At 38.5% G+C, this 18,060-nt stretch overlaps 1 protein-coding gene across 3 annotated transcripts in view; it reads left to right on the forward strand.

The window, feature by feature from the left end:
* Positions 1-18,060, forward strand: part of Pard3b (par-3 family cell polarity regulator beta) — a 963,936-nt gene that overhangs the window by 660,386 nt on the left and 285,490 nt on the right. For 2 of the 3 annotated variants that reach the window (XM_090354668.1, XM_090354669.1), the window contains exons 17-18: positions 2,432-2,638; positions 3,365-3,602. In XM_090354668.1, the coding sequence (XP_090210794.1) occupies positions 2,432-2,638; positions 3,365-3,602 (445 nt within the window). The remainder of the gene's footprint in view (positions 1-2,431; positions 2,639-3,364; positions 3,603-18,060) is intronic. The other variant, XM_090354671.1, reaches the window with a different exon arrangement.

Genomic DNA, 18,060 nt, shown 5'->3' on the forward strand with positions numbered 1-18,060 from the left:
GAGATCTGAGGATCAAGGTTCAAAGCCAGCCTGGGCACTAAAGACTGTGAGGCTGCAATTAATCACTAGAAAACCAGGAGTGGTACTGTGGCTCAAGGGGTAGGGTAGTAGCCTTGAGCTAAAGAGCTCAGGGACATTGCCCAGTCCCAGAGTTCAAGCCCCAAGACACACACACACACACACACACACACACACACACACACACACACAGTGCCAAAAGCTATCTGCTGTCCATTAATAATGAAACCTTAATGTCTGGTTTTTGTGGTTTCCCTGTTTGACTAGCTTTTGTACAAATCTAAACAAATGTTATTATTTTAAAGGTGAAGAATATGTAAGCTAGTTTATGTAGCTGGACCATAATGAAGTAGGAAAAAGAAGACTGGATGCCTATATCTTTAGTCAGTAAAATATATGGTACAGAACAGGAAAGTTGGAATTATATTGCCTCTCATTAGTTCCCCATTGGGGTGCTTATTAAGTGTGCAACTGAAACATGTTATCACACATTTCCCATCTGTGAAATGCTGAGGCGTGCCAGTGGCACAACTTTAAGGACTATAGTGAGTTCATATCAGGAATACACTCAGAGTAGTGCTTGGCACAGAATAAATACACTATGGATTCACTATTAGCTTTATAGTCACTATTTTGACCATTTGGGGTATGTATCTGAAAAAGGTGAAAGTGTGCATTTCTGTTTAGATTTCTATGGTTAGATATCTGTTGTATATTTTTGCAGCCCTATTGTTACCTAATATGTGTTAGAAAACTGGTACTAGGTTCATGGTGGTTATAGCAGAAATATAAATGATGATAATAATGAAAGATAAAGCAGTTTACTGGGCATTACAATGTTCTCTCCATTGAAGTGGACACTTTATATTCATACTTCAATATGTGTTTTCTCTCTTTCACTCTCTTTCTCTCTCTACACAAACATACACAGAGACAAACTACATATCCGTTTATTTTTAAAAATCAGTGTTTGTAATAATGACAGTAGTCTTTTTTAGAACTGGTGGGCAAATGAATCTTGGGCCCCACAAATAGCTTTGTATGTAGAAACACAATCCTCAATAAGATTCTTTTAAAAGACATAAATAATCTCTTTGCTGCTAATGTTTCTAGAACCCAAACTTGCTGCTGATGATTATGAGTGTGTGGGGCATGTCGAGGGTGGGAAGAGAGGCGAAGAAATGGAACTGAACAGGTGTAGACAAGACAAGCCAGGCACATGGAAAATATGTTGTTAAAGCAGACTGTTAGAATCTATATTTTTGTATCTTATAATTTTATATAATTATGTTTTAAATACCTCATTTCTACATTCCAAGTAGAAATATATTTAAATAACAGCATGGACATAGAAAGGTTGTTTTCTTTTTTCTTTCTTTCTTTCTTTCTTTCATTCTTTCTTCCTTTCTTTTTTTTTGTGGGTCATAGGGCTTGAACTCGGACTGGATGCTCTTCAGCTCAAAGCTACCACCCTACCCTTGAGCCAAGTCCCACTTCCCATTTTCTAGAGGTTAATTGGAGATAAGAGTCTCAGGTCCTTTTGTGCCCAGGCTGGCTTTGAACCTTGATCCTCAGATCTCAGCTTCTTGAATAGCTAGGATTACAGGGGAGAGCCACCGCGCCCGGAAGAAAGGTGGTTTTCTTTAACACTTTGCATCGTGTACTTACAGAATAAGTAAATTGCACTCACTAAATGTTGGAGTAAGGAAAAGCATGTCATCACAAAAATTACAATTGTTATTTTTTCTTGACGTCTAAGCATCTTCCTTCCTAAGTCACATAAACAACCGTGGTATTCACAGCAGGCTTAATGTATAGAAGTGCCTAGAATGGGAGCTGAAAAAGAAGCATTCTGTATTAAATGTTCTATGCATTTGTGTGTCTGTCAGTGTGTGTGCATGCCCCTGTGTATGCATGTGTGCTGTCATGCATAGAATCTCTATAGACAGTGACAACCTTTCAAATTCACATATGCATGTGCCCGTATTTCATATAATCACATTCATAGAACTCTCTATGTCCTTTATATTTAAATAGTCTTATCTTAAACCTTACCACAACTTAAAAAAAGCAACTGAGGTTCAGAGAAATAATATTATTTTGATTTCTCAAAGACTCAAGGTCACAAAAAGTGGCAACATACAGTCATTACATCTTTATACATGCATTCTTCGTTTAGGGAGAACTCTAAGCTCAATAGGAGTTTAGCCATTTAACCCTAATTTCTATTGAGTTAGCAAACGCTTTTTATTGCCAGTCCTTGTTCTTGAACTCAGGACCTGAGCACTGTCCCTAAGCTTTTTCAGTTCAAGGCTAGTACTCTACCACTTGAGCCACAGCTCCACTTCTAGACATTTCCATTTACCACACTGCCCCATTATGGGATGGGTATCTTTTCCCTTTTGTTTTCTAGAATCTCCAGGCAAAGATTTTGGTCCAACTTTGGGTTTGAAAAAGTCCAGCTCCTTGGAGAGTCTACAGACTGCGGTGGCAGAAGTCAGGAAAAATGACCTCCCCTTCCACAGGCCCCGGCCTCACATGGTTCGAGGCCGAGGCTGCAACGAGAGCTTCAGAGCAGCCATTGACAAATCCTATGATGGACCTGAGGAATTAGAAGCAGGTAGGGTGATAGGCTGCCTTAAGTGGTTCCTTCATCTCCTCATCATCTGCAAATCACAGGCAAGAATGTGGGCTTACCAACAGAGAAAAATGATTTAAGGATCACAATTATAGTTTTGATATTAAAAGTAATTCTTTTTCCTGATATGTTTTGCCCTTTGGCTTGATGAACATGGAATTGGAGAACACAATGTGCAATTTATTTTACAGTGCAAACGCTTAAGAAATGTTCTCCTTCACTTTGGTACAAGGACCAACTGTCATTTATCCTGAGGGTGAGAACACTAAGTATGCATTTCTTGACATTCTTATTTGAGTCATTAAAAGCAGCATTAACCAGAGGACTGACTGCTTTGAGTAGAAGCATTTGGGCTGTATTTTTCCTCGAAAACTTCTCCTCCAATGAAACTTGCCCTGTGTTTCCTACCATGTGGGTTTTCTGAGCTGATCAAGGCTAACAAGCAAGCTTTCAGAGGTCAATGTGTGAACACATGTCAAGACTTTGCAACTCCCAGCTAAGCCACCAATAGAACCTTCTCCCAGCCTCCAGCCTGTATTGAAGTAACCAGTTGTAAGCTGTCATATCTTCAAAGGGTACAAGTGGCCTTGTAGAAGGGTACAGCACTAGAGTGCTTCTATTTTTTCTTCTGTATTTTACATTTTGATTCTTTTTTCTGTGCTCCTGTTGAGTGGCCCTGACCATACATATTGATTTCATTCTGTGCAGACGGTCTCTCAGATAAGAGCTCCCACTCTGGCCAAGGAGCTCTGAATGGTGAATCTGCCCCCCAGGGGAGCTCTGAGCTGGAGGATGTGGAAAATAAAGCCAGAAAAGTCAAAAAACCAAAAGAGAAGGAGAAGAAAAAGGAAAAGGGCAAGATGAAAGCCAAGGAGAAAAAGCGGAAGGAGGAAAATGAAGACCCAGAGAGGAAAATGAAGAAGAAGGGTTTTGGTGCCATGCTGAGGTAAGGACCTTCTTTCAAGGCCTTCTTGGTTTGTTTATCCTTTTGTTTCTTCTGGTGAAATCACCCTTTGTGTCTATTCAGAGAAGAGTATTCACTTTCCCTTGTCTTTGTCTAAACGCATAAAAATCCACCTTGAAAAGGTACATGTTCTTTTTCTAAGGAAGCCTTTAGAGGCAGCTCCTGAAGCTTGTGATAATATGAAAACAGTTCAAAATCTGTACTCAGTGAAAGAGCAATGTTTAATAGGGACTCTGCAATGACAGTGGCCTTTGCACTAAATTTCCCCTACCATGTCTCACATTTAGAGAACCACATTGCTCTGCACACCTGTTTCCAAGTGTCCAAATGGCCCAGGCCTCTGAGCATTGTAGTTTTGCCTTACAGAGACACTGTCATGCAATGATGTCACTGGGTTTAAGTCCAGATGACACTAGTCTGAATCTCCACAGGAGACAAAGACTTCATATATTTGACTTTTATCTCCTGATTATTCCTTTCCCATCTCTCAAAATATACTCATTCTACTACGGAGACTTTGACTGGATTCCATAGCTAGGCAGAGCTCATCAAGGAACAGGAAGAAAAAAATGCTTTTTATCCAGTTATTTCAAACCACCTTAATGAAACTGTCTTATTAATATATTGATATCTCAGTATCGGATGATAGCTGTCTTATTAATATACTGATATCTTGGTATTTAGATAATAGAACTTCTAGTTGGCCTAGAGGTAGAGTACTTGCCTAGGATGCACAAAGACCTGGGTTCAATTCCTTAGTACCACATATATAGAAAAGCCAGAAGTGGTACTATGGCTCAAGTGGTAGAATGCTGGCCTTGAGGAGAACCCAAACACAGTGCTCAGGTCCTGAGTTCAAGACCCAGGACTGGAAAAAAAAAAGATGTCTTTGTCTTTGGTTCAGTCAACTGATCCAATAGAAACAAAATTTTTTCTAGCAATGGAGATGTATCTCAGTGGTAGAACATCTATCTAACATGTGTGACACCCTGAGTTTGATCTCTCATACTACAAAAAATAAACCTGCCCCTTAGAACTCAACTTCAAGTGGTACCTACTCTGAGGTTGGAGGCAACACTCCACCGGATATATTTTTTCTCCCTCTGAAACTAGAGAAAAAAGAACAGCATTAAACAGGACAATGTTTTACCTAATCCATGTGTCTGCCACACTCCAGCTATCAGCGGCCATTTGTATGAGTTTTTAAGTTCTTTGCTATACCAGTTGCTGATATAGGAAATATAGTAACCTACTATTCTTAGCCTGTGGTCTCAGAAAGCCCATGTTCAGTGTCTGTCTACCTATCTGGCAAACTTCTTGGCCACTGGCAGTTTGAGTTGGCCCTAACCTAAATTCTGGAGCAGCATCTACTTGATCTGGTAGCATCAGGTGAACTGTTACCACCCTAAGCCATTTAAAGCAGCAGCTATCCTTTCCCTAACACAGGGATATTTAAGCAGCCTCACCCACTTAGAACTCTAGTTTGGGCCCTCCCCATCTAAGGGTTAACAGTATCTTTCATGGCTTCAAGATTTTCGTGTGTGTGTGTGTGTGTGTGTGTGTGTGTGTGTGTGTGTCATTTGCTGTTTTTGTTTGCTTGTAAAACCTCTCACTTATTTTGTTGGGAATGAAAGGTAGAAGTATCTCTTTCCATACTTTCTATACTTCTGTCCTCTCCTATCAAATCGCTTCATCCCTACACTTCCCTTTCATGGTCCAAAGGTAAATGATAGGATATTGTGGTTGGTAGGCCAAGGTGGCACATTTTAGAAGGTATTTCTCATAAAAACACCAAGTGGAATATGATATTAATTGTTCTTAGTTTGAGATCTGCTGAGATTTTGAAACAGAAAATCGTAACTTGCCTCCTCCTCCTCTTCTTCCTTTTCCTCTGTCTCTCCCCTTTCTCCCTCTCTCTCCCTCTCCCTTTCTCTCCTCAGAAAGGACCTCATAAAGTACAAATTGACATTTAGGATGCATAAATAATATTGAGAGCTCTGGGCCTTCCTTTTCATTTCCAGTGTGGATAGAATCCTAGTCCAGTGTCCTCTTGTTCAAAATCTTCAGAGTAACTTTGCCCTAAACATGTTGTAAGAAGACATGCTGTGGTCCTGCTGTAGTTTTCCTAGTTCACCTGCAATCCTAGTAGTCATCTGATGATCAAAGAACAAAATGTACACAAATTGAATTTTAAATATCAAATTAGCCTTATATTACTAAATCCATTTTGGGGCTGATGGCATCCTACCTACAGAACAGAAAGGCACTTGGATGAATTGAGCAGAAGGTGTGGTACTTACAAGAAGAAAAAATCTGAAGAAAGCAAATGGAAAAGATTAGAGCAAAAAGTAGATTAACTGGTCATTTCAAAATTAGTTTCCTAATAGTGTTAAAGTAACAGAGAGTCCCTTATTCTGTTCGCTAAAGGAACCTGGATCTCTTACTTGGCAGCAGGAAATCTTCTATTTAGTGGAAAATAAGCCCAATTCTGAGTTCATATGATAACTAGCATAAGTGACTTCATTGTGGCTTGATTCGGACTGTTGTGACCAAATGCGAGAACTCAGACCAAAATAATGTCCTCCAATGACTACAGCTTAGTATCTGCAAAAAGAAATTTTTTTTCCTGGTAGTCTCTGTAAGAAACTCTGCCTTTCCTTAACATTTAAATTTATCCTTATTTTGAATGACTATGACCATTGGCCGAAATAATTTTCTAATTACCTAAGCATCTTGATAATAATTTTAACAATATTTACAAGAGAATTTTGTCTTGAAAATGACAGGCTACTGGGGGACTATGGGCGTGGCTCAAGTGATAGAACACAAATCAAGCAAGCAAATGTAAGCAAATTTAACAATGAAAGTTTAAAACATGTTACTGGAAGACAGACAGAGGGGCAGATTAAAGATAGATGTTAGATAGATAGATGAAAGATAGATAGGTACATACATACATACATACATACATACATACATACATACATACATAGATGTTGCTGAGTGGCTCCAAAGATAGGCTTTGCTTATGGACTTTTTAGTTCAATCACAGCTCCGCTACTTTGTGTGTAGGTAACACTAAGTAGGTGATTTAACACCCATGCCTCAGTTTTTTTTCACCTGAAAAATGAGAATAATAGTAGAACCTAGCATTATTGTGAGAACCATGTCTTAAGTTATATGTAATGGTCTTAGAGCTGTGCTTGGAAAGCAATACACCTTCAATAGCAAACAAAATAATGGCCTTCTAAAGAAGTTTATGTCCACATCCTAATCTGTGTATATGTTACATGGAAAAGGACAATTAAGACTGCAGATGCAATTGCAATTATTGATCAGCCTACTTGAAGACAGGATGATTATTCTAAATTCTTTCAGTGGGCCTCATGTGGGCCATAAAGGTGGAAGAGATGTGAAATGCAAATCTGCTGACTTTGTGTGTAAAGATATCAAGAGGCAAAGGCTGCAGGCAGCCTCTAGAAGAGGGAAAAAGAAAGAAATGGATTCTCAATGGCCACCTCCCTATATGTAGGAATTTGGAATGTTCATGATTCTAAGTTTATCATACTTTCTTATAGTATCAATAAAGAACTAATACAGATATTATCATAATTATTACTACTTTTACAATATCATGGTAATTCATAATAGAAAATGTTGTTAAGGCAATAAGGAAAAAACTATAAAAATCATTTAAAATATGAAATCTATTAGATATTCATATATTCCATTTCTGTGATTATCACTAAGAGCTACCTCCATTTTATTTTCTATTTTACATGATTTGATATACTTCATTGCCAGTAATAAAGGGCCGGCTCGTTCCTTTTGTTGTCTAATGTTCTGTTTTTCCATATAATGGAAATCACAGCTCCTGGATCCTTTAGCTACCTAGCACCTTGGGTTTTGTTTTCTTCCTCTGCTTTTAGCAAAATTAAGATCTGAAAGGCGGTGTTTGATTTTATCTTTGGCACAAAAATAGCAACTGTTTTCCATAGCCTTTTGAATCAGAGTTTTGTGAGCATATTGGAGTTGCTGCCACATGCAGGTTTGCAACAACAAAGAATACAAAAGCTGTTCCCCTTAGCCAACAGATTCTGCTTTCATTCTCATCTGTTGCTCAGATACTGTTGATTTGGTTTCTTTCTTATTTAAAAAAAAAAGAGTTGATTACTATAAGGGCCTCAGAGTAAGATGTAGCTTTAAATATGCATTGTTTTTTTCCACTCTGCATTTCTCTGACACTCTCCTGAAGATGAGATTTTGGTATAAATTCTACAATTATACATGCATACTGGCACTTGACTGAAGAGGTGAGAACTTAAGTTCTTTCCCTCTCGTCTCACCAAACCATTGATCAATAAAGTGTGAGATGGGTAGCAGTCACTGTTTGCTTCTAAACAACCCTGTCTTCTTGCATTAGCTGTTCCACTTATGTCCATGTGGATATAGAAGTACAGTTGAACTTGTTTATTACTCTAACCTTCTGATCCTACTGAAACAAAGTTTTGGGGGTGTAGGTCCTCTTTTATTCCTCTTTCTGCATGTTATAGGTTCCAATATTGTTATGATTAACTGACTTTAAATTATCTTCTGGTATAATTCAAGTGTGGCTCTTCCACAGGCTGTAAATTGTTCTAGAAAAAATGTGCATCTGAAAAACCTATCAACTATGGAAGTTTCTCTTGTATGCCTCTTATCTGTCACTGAAAAAGAAGTTTAGTGGATTTGCTACCAATCAGTTTGGGATTCCATTGCTCAGTTTTGGCTATAAATCATGAAATGGCAACTGGCAGCACACAGCTCTTTTCCTGTTACTGGTCATTTTAAAACTAATGACACTAAAGATTACCACCTCCTGGGGCTTGGAGTTTGGCATAATGGTAGAGTGCTTGCCTAACATGCACCAAGACCTGGATTCAATACCTTGGTACCACATGCATAGAAAAAAGCTAGAAGTGGTGCTGAGGCTCAAGTGATAGAGCTCTAGCCTTGAGAAAGTCCAAGGACAGGGCTCAGGCCCTGAGTTCAAGCCCAGGACTGGCAAAAAAAAAAAAAGAGTACCACCTCCTGTGAAGTTCTTCTGTTTGGGATAGAAAGCACTAACAGGCAAGCAGTAACATCTGAACAAGGTCTTACATGGGTATGTGTTGGAGCATAGGAGAGACAGTGTCCAATAAAAGTGTTCTGGAACTGGCTTTTTGAGAATGCAAAGGGTAAAGTTTATGTAGAAAAAAATGTCAGGTTTTCTATACCCACAAAGCTGTTGCCCAGTATCACAGGATTTCTACACACTGTGCCAGTTCTTTAGTCTTAGCACTGAGCTTTGCACTCAGCACTGCACTCTACATCTGTGCCCTCCGTTCCTAAGGGCCTGAAGATGGCACAGTTCCTCCCTGCCACCATGACAGGAAAGTCAGTTATCTGTCAAGGCCAGGCTTATTCCATCCATAGGGGTCACTGGAAAATTGGGTGGGTGGGAGGGATGCAGCATCTTTGAACTCAGTAATTGGTGGAAACAAAGTTTTGAAAGCAGCTTATATCTAGTAGGAAACTAGTGAGAAAAGCAGAGCCCACACAGCTATCTCAGGTCAAGGTGTTTAAATACTTCCACTACATGTATGACTTCTCTGGCCATCACACTTTTTACAACACTGTTCTGTCCAAGAGGTAGTCTGTGATTCTTGCAATCAGTGGGTAGAATTCAAACGTTTCAATGGACAAGTTCATTGCCAAGCATCTCCTCAGCCCAGAGATGTCGTGTAGTTAAGGAAGACTAATATACCTGGGCTATGATGCTGTTGTCTAGAGTGGAAAAGCAAGAGATCTTTCCCAAGATTTTCATGGACTTAAAATGAAATTCTGATTTGAGTTTTCATTCCTCTGTGGCAGCTGCTGTTGTCTCTTTTTCGCAGTATAGCTGACTGCCTGAAAAAGCCTTGAACTATCATCTGGACAGTGCATGAAAAGGCTTGAAGTAGTTGAAGTTCTTTCCCTTTTTGTGGGGGTGGGGGCATGGGGCTTGAACTCTGCCTGGGCACTGTCCCAGAGCTCTTCAGCTCAAGGCTACCACCCTACCCCTGGGCCTGGGAGTTGTCCCTGAATTCTTCAGCTCAAGGCTACTGCCCTACTCTTTTTTTTTTTATTGTAATTAGTAAAAGGGTTACATGATATTTGCCAGATAGAAGGTGCATTAATTCACATACATTGATACCCTTTCACATGTCTTGGTACCCATTACCCTCCCCCACACACACCCCCCACCCGTCTTGGTTTCCCCCCCTTCCCTATCAAATTTCAAATAACCAAATACAAATAAATTCAATATATCAGATAACAAAGTGAGATACTATAACAATATAAGATAACCAAGGGACAGCAAAGGAGATGAGAGACAACATAGTACATTAAGGACAACAATCATTCATTATATGGCTTTTGTTTCAATATCCTGGAGGTCCTTTCAATTAGCTTCATACTATATGGCCTTATGTATCAAGATTTTGCTCTATTGCAGATCTCTGCTAGTAGAGCCCAAGGTTTCTACTGATTATGACGAATGAGGGAAACCATTGAGCCTAAGTTCCTTTGAGTCTCTGCCCTACTCTTGAGCCAAGCCCTACTTCCTATTTTCTAGAGGTTAATTGGAGATAAGAGTCTCAGGTCCTTTTGTGCCTGAGCTGGCTTTGAATCTTGATCCTCGGATCTCAGCCTCCTGAGTAGTTAGGATTACAGGCTAGAGTCACCAGGCCCATCTAGTTCTTTCCTTTTCTACACCTCTTATGAGATCAGTCCCTGAAACAGAGTATGCCTTCTGGACAGAATTACAACATGTAAACCCTGCCAAAGGGAACACATCTCTGTTTATCAAGTGTGTTTGCCCACTGTCATTTGATGATTAACCCTTACTGAATGTCTCTTTATTACTAAGCACACTCAGAATTATTCCTTCATTTGTTCAACCATGTTTATTAAAGTTATGTTTTTTGTATCGGGGCTGTTCTAGGCACTGGATGTAGAGGAAGAAAGTTTTTGCTTTCATACATCCCCATCTTCATAAACAAAGGGCAAATCACAGATAAAGTTGATGTTTTTGTGAACTCTTTCATACAATGAAAAGCAAAACAAACTATCTTGTGGAGACACTTTTTAAAAATGGATTTGTTTACCTGAGACCAGAAGGGATTCTCAGAGCTTACAGAAACAAGGCTGCCTTGTCTCCTTGAGATAGTCAATGGCCAATTTAGAGGCTAGAGAACCAGCCATTCAGGTCACCTGTCCTGGAATTTCCATTCCAGTGAAGTGGAGAGATGAAACAATTAGCTTGAAACAATTGAGATGATTTCAGATTGCAGTAGGTGCTATGAAGAAGGTAAGGCAGAAAAGCTGGTGTCATCTCACCCCAGCAACTGTCTAACAGCCAAACACAGTACATCTGCCTAAGCTGCACTGAATTTTCAGCAGATACGTTATCAGAACTTAGCACACTGTGCTATGAAAGGTGAATTACTTGATGCCTGCTTTCTTCTTTTTTTTTTCACTTTTTGCAGCATATGAATATGGGAAGTTATTTTTAAACCAACTTCACATAAAGCTATAAAAACCACAAAAGGAAAAAAACTGCGTTTAGGGCATAAAGCTCTCTCATAGCCAAAGTATACAATCTAAAGACAGCAGTTGGCTGTGCGAATGGTGAGCTTGATTCACTGATGTTTGTGTCAACTCCATTCCTCTTAGACCATTAGGTAGATGCTCTTTGTTATTTTTTTCTCTCTCTCAGCTATTGAGTATGCCTTGAAGTGACCCTGCTTCAACTTCTTTAGAGTAAAGCATGAATAAAGCTTTAAATCCTTAACTCTAAAGACAAAGGGACTTTAAAGAAAATGAAGGATCAGTTTTTTACTTCTAAATTTTCCCTGTTTTATTCTAAAACATTATATATTTTCTTTACACCAGAGGAACTCTAAAGACATGCTGCCCTGAATTGTTTCATAGGATGTACATACATATACTCTCATAAACCCTTGGGTATCACCACAGACAACACAACCATTACCACCATCAAATTAGTGCTGAACCATACAGTATATGCTGTATGACTTTCACTAATCTCTGACTTCAAGTTTCCTCATCAAGTACTAGATACAATACAGTCTCTCCAACATCAGAGCTTTTTGTTTGTTCTTTTGTTTTGGTCTGTCTTGCACTCTTGTGAGCCTCGGCACACTTCTTCAGTTAATTTTTCTGGGAGTTAATTGGAAATAAGGGTCTCATGGATTTTCCTTTCCGGGCTGACTTTGAACCTAAATTCTTAGCCTCTGGAGAAGCTATGATTACAGGCTTGAGCCACCCCAACCTGCCACAATACTGCAACATTTAAGTTAAAATGTTTATATAACAAAGACATCTATAAAATACCTGATTTGGTTAAAAAAAATTACTTCTTGTTCTTTCGATTGGCATGTAGAAATTTCATATATTTAGCATATAGCATGCTACTTTGACATATGTATGTATTGTGAGATAGCACAATCATACTAATGTATTTTACCTCACAGAACTCTCTTTTTGGTGTACATGGTAAAGACTTAAAATCTACTCTTAGTGCTTTTCAGTTCTACAATATTTGTTGTAAAGTAGTTGTACCATAGTATACAATAGAGCTCTTGAGCTCATAATAGCATGTTTCTAACACATTATCAACAACAGTTTCCTTTCTCATCCTTGCCTTTAGTAATAATCATTTTGTAGTGCCAGAACTTGAACTCAGAGCCTCAGAACTGAACTTCTTCACTCAAGGCTAGTGTGACTCCCTTGAGCCACATTTTTCCTTCCAGTTTTTTGTTTTTTTGGTTTTTTTTTTTTTTTGGTCATTAATTGGAGATGAGAGCCTCATGTATGTTTTTGCCAAGACTATCTTCAGATTGAGATACTCAAACCTCAGCTTCTGTGTATCTAGCATTAAAGGCATGAGCCACCAATGCCTGGTGGTAATAACCATTTTATTCTATTTCTATGAGTTCCATGATTTCATACAAATACATAGGGTTATTGTCTTTCTGAACCTTTATGTCACAGCATACTCTCTTCCAGATTTATCCATGTGTTCACAAATGCCAAGATTGCCTCCTTTTTTTTCTTTTTTTGTGCCATTCTAGGTGCTTGAATGCAGGGCCCAAACACTGCCCACCAGCTTTTAAATTCAAACTACCCATCTATCACTTGAGCCACAGCTCCATTTCCAGCTTTTTGGTGGTTAATTAGAAATAGTCCCAAGATTTTTCCTGCCTCGTCTGGTTTTGAACAGTGATCCCCAGATATCTGCCATATGAATAGCTAGGATTATAAGCATAAACCACCAGCACCAAATAATATTAGAGTATGTGCATTCTGTTTTCTTTATCCAATTATCATTTAGATACAAAAGTTATCCTCAGTTGTTGGCTATTATGAATATTGCTGCAAACAATTCAGAAGCTCAGATATCTTCTCATTTCCTTCAGACACATACCACGGAGTGGGATAGCTGAAGATGGTGGTTTGATATTGCATTGTTTCAAAGACCTTCCAAACTATTTTCTGTAATGGTTTTACTAATTTACATTCTCTACAATGGGGTACCAGGGTTTTTGTTTCTTCCCTCCAAATTTTTATCACTGCCTTCTCTATTATCTTTTTGGTAATATTCATTTTCATAAGTTTGAAGCAATAGTTCATTGAGGTTTGGATTTACACTTCCCTAATAATTAGTATTGCTGGGTTTTTTTTTCATATACCTGTCAGTCATTTGAATATCTTCTTTTAGGAAACAATAGGGGTAACTTCCTAGTTTTCTCTCTGTGGCTCTTCTCCAGACAGCCAAAACCACTAGATTTTAGCACTGCTGTCTCAAAGAAGACACATTTGGAGCTCACAAGCCTTCAGTGCTTTAGTTTTCCTCTAATTGTTATTTTGTATCTAGATGGGCATAACCACTTTTCCTTTCCCTTGAGTGATTTTGCATAATACACTGCAAGAAGAAATGACATAGCTCAAATCACTTGATCATTTGTATTTTACCCACTCTGGGTCATTCCTTTTTAAATGTAACCAGCTTGGAATTGCTGAATACAAATGGAAAATAGTGAAATAGAGAAAAGGTTTTAGTTTTGTCTTTTTTTAACCCCACCCCCAACTTCCTTTTTTTAATCTGTTTCAGCCCAGAGTATATGGAAAGGTTTTAGATCGGATACATCTAATGCATGGCTCATACTTGTTTCATCAGGCTGCCCCAAAGTTGTCCTGTAATATATGACTCACAAAGATACATTTTGACTTGATTTTTAAATTAGGTTAGATAGAGACCAAATTCTTAAGTCACCAGGGAACATGACATCTGTCATACATTTGTTCTCTTTACCTTGATCCCAGAATGGCTGCTATAAGTCTCATGCACAATAAAGGTAATGTGGCCTTACCCTGTCATTACCTCTTTTCCGGATAGTGCTTGTAAATGTCTGGGTATCCATTCAACTTTATGAGTATGAAGGGGCATCCAGCAAATGTGGCCAGGATAATGAAATTTTAACAGTCATTTCCCCACAAGCAAAAGGCCACCAACCAGCCAGAGGTGGGGTGCTTTGTTTCATGAAGTACAGGCCAGTTTGAAATAATGAAATTTCAGATGAAAACGGAAAGCCAGAATAGGTCAAAGTTCTTCATTCAGCTATAAGTTGGTTGTAGAAATCCATAGAAAAGAGAACCTTGCAGTTCAGAGTAAAATGGCTGCATATATTGAACTTGTGAAAAATAGAAGACTGTGGAAAAAAAACAAATTTGCATGTCAAAGGCTACTACACCACAGGTCTAGACATCCATCCTTCTCCTGGATGATCTAACTACAGAAGTAAAGAAATAGTAAGAGTCCATCAGGATTTAGTTGTGTTCAGTTTCTGGGATTTTTTTTTTTTGTAACTGAAATTTCTCTTTAGTTTATCTTAAATTATTTACTTTGTCTTCCACAATACCAGCCATAAATATCTTGCCTTTTGTTTTGTTAATTTGCCAATTTTCTTTAGAGCTAAGTGCCCTAGCAACTTTAATGTTTTATTCGAGTGCAAGAGAGCAATGACCCTTTTTTCATTATTACAATGATCACAGGCCAGGATTTGGAAAGCTGCTTTTTATGACCAACAGTACTGAGCCTATAATGGAATTGCAAAGTAGAGAGTGTAATATACTGATATTGACTGCCATTAAACCCAGTGGTGTGATAGCCGATCATATTTATATATTTACATATTATACAACATAGCATCGTTGGTTTTCAGCTAAGCACCAGAGAGGAAAATTAGCACCGTAATGTGGATAGATTATGAACATGGGAATGTAAAGTGTGAGAGAGTACTGTGTGAACAGAACAAACCATAAAAGTGGTGGAGATATATGCAAGAAATAGGGGAAAGTCAAGTGTAAATTAAGTTTGGATGAAACACATTTCAGATTATTTGGGCAGCATTTATTTCTTAACTAAAAGAGGACCCAGAGACAGATGGGCTCCTCATCTGCTGGGCTGAGTGCAGAGACAAATGAGTTGCTGGGATGTCCAGCATACAGTCTTGGTTTGGAATATCACTTTAGTAATTTTTTTTTCAGCTGTCAGGCATTTCCGTGAATGTTTTGTTTACCCTTCTATCTTTCCAAGTATGTGTACCTGGAGGGATGATGGGCTCATGTGAACTTAACAGGGCAATGTATGGAAACCTTGTTTTCAAAATCATTTTAAAGTCTGATTAGCTTTTAGTAGCCTTCCTCACTTATCTTAGTCATCTTGTTACTCTCTAGCTCTTGTTTTGAACTATCCAAAACAGGAAGATGGCATATCACAGTAAAAGAAAAAAAAATCCTGCAGATTATCAGCCAAAGGACTTATTTGTTTAATACGGGTTACTTCTTTTCTTATGCATACATGACCTCCTATTACATAAATGTGAATTTAAAAAAAAAACAAAACACTGATGGAGAATAGACTACTTCAGCTCATTACTTTTCCTGGATAATGAGGTTTAGATTTGTTAACAGATCAGAACAAAAGTCCAATGGCTTAACTCTCAAAGAAATTGATATGCTAAAGAGAATGTTTCACAGGCACTGTAATGGAAGGGACATGCGCATAAATAAGCTTCATTAGCATTTAAGGTGAAATATAATAATTTAAGATGTTGGGTTAATAAAAGGTAAAGGATTTCCTAATGGACCTATTTGCATACCCATATTAAATAACTAATAAAGCTACTAACAACAGTTTCAGTCATGTCTATAAACACTTGAAAGTTCTCAGTGAAACTCTATTTGCCTCATTTGCCATGTCCCCTGCATAGCACAATGTCATGTCCTTGTGGGGTGTTTACTTACTGCTATTAGATAATGATGTGTATAGATTTAATAATTTGCTTACGGGGGATAAAACCTTTTCATTAAGCACCTTTTATTGGAGAACTTCAGTTTACTAACATCCATCTGTAAGATGGATGAGAGCGGAATATACCCAACAGGGGCTACTTGTAGATGTTTCTAAGACTTGAGGCAGACTGCCTAGAGCTGGACTTTGAACTAATAATGACTCCAAGACTCCTTCTGATTGCTGCTACCATTGTATTAGCATCTAAAAATGCACACAGACACACCAGCCTTCATCATCCCTGTTCTTCATACACCCTGTAGACAATATATTTATTTTTGCCATCTATTGGATTTTCCTGTCTTAAGTCAACATCAAAATAGAAATTTAATAACATGCGCTGCTTTATAATGAAGTGAAGAGCCTCAGATCTCCAGCATAGTAACAGTAATTGTTACTACAGCAAAAGACTTCCCAGAATAATTAAAAACAGAAAAGAGATGCCCAAATGGAAAAGTGGGTAGGAGATACACAAATATTATTGGATTGTACATCTGGGATCATTACCTCAACCATGTTAAATAATGTCCATCAGGATTTTTAGAGACAATCCAATTTTGTTTTTCAAGCCATCAGTAGTTCATTTCTGTACAAAACTACCACTGCAACCCTGGCTTCAACATGTCTAAAATCAGATTCACTATCTACCCCACAGAGTCACCAGCCTGTCCTGACATCTGTAATTATGTTTGAGGCTTTTCCAGGAATCTCATGACATCTAAATTGCCTCCTCCTCCGAGTCCCCACCCTTCTATGAGCTAACACCCTATTGATGTTTGCAAAATGGCTCTGTCTCATACATCTGTGTCTCTTGTCCATTTCTACTGCCACCACACTAATTCAGTTTGTGATTTCAGATGCCATTGTTGCAATAGCCTCCCAAATAACTGGCCTACTTCATCTCTTCATTCTAGTTTTTCCTAGCGTAGCTAGTCTTCTCTGTCAAATGTGTCACAAACACATGCTACACCATAATGCAAAGTAATAGTGATGCAGAGCAGATCGGAAATCATTCTCCCTAGGTTCAAAACTCATCTTGGCATCTTTTTGACCATCAACACCCACTTAACCACTCTACGTCTCCATTTCTTCCCCAGTGAATTAGAATAATAGTAGGTTTTACTTAATATAGGTGAGTTGCTATGAGAATGAATGCAATTAAGTGAAATATGCTTCATGAGTAGGAAGCAATTAGTTCAACAAATCTGATGGAATCATGGAAGCATCTGTAGACCTCACTAAAATGGAAGAGTTTGACTTCATGGTCAAAAATTGTACTGCATTTAGCTTCGTATGAGGCTCAGGAGTTTTTCACAATCACAGTGCAGCCGGTTTCAGGGACCTCCATTTAGGAGCCAATGTCTCATTAAATTGTACTCTTTAATTTGACATTCCATATCTTCTCTGTTGTTGCTCCAATGTCCTTATTAATTTTTTAACTCTTTTTCCTCTACAAGCCATTCACTCTAACCAGATTAATCCAGTCACTGTTATCTTACAGGAAACTTAGTGAAACCCTTGGTTGTGGTATCCATTCATAGAATGGTCTTTCTTCTCTTCTTTTGCACTGTGCCAGGCTTTAGAAGTGCATCTGAAGCCCCATTTCATTTATGAATCCTTTGACATGCATGTCTCTCTTGTCAAAGTTCTTTGTTTTTATTTGTTTTTGTTTTTTTTGCCAGTCCTGGGCTTGAGCTCAGGGCCTGAGCACTGTCCTTGGACTTTCTCAAGGCTAGAGCTCTACCACTTGAGCCTCAGCACCACTTCTGACTTTTTTCTATGTATATGGTACCAAGGAATCGAATCCGGGTCTTTGTTCATGCTAGGCAAGCACTCTACCACTAGGCCAAACTCCTGGCCAAAGTTCTTTCCCTTTGTTTAGCAGTACTGGCATTTGAATTTGGGGCCTATCCAGCACTCTACCACTTGAGCAATGCCCCAAGCTTTTCATGCTTTTGTTTTCAAATAGGGTCTTGCACTTGGGCCAGCTGAGACCACCAT

This window comes from Megascapheus bottae, chromosome 21 (genome assembly GCF_031878675.1).
Source record: "Megascapheus bottae isolate mThoBot1 chromosome 21, mThoBot2.hap1, whole genome shotgun sequence".
Lineage (NCBI taxonomy): Eukaryota > Metazoa > Chordata > Mammalia > Rodentia > Geomyidae > Megascapheus > Megascapheus bottae.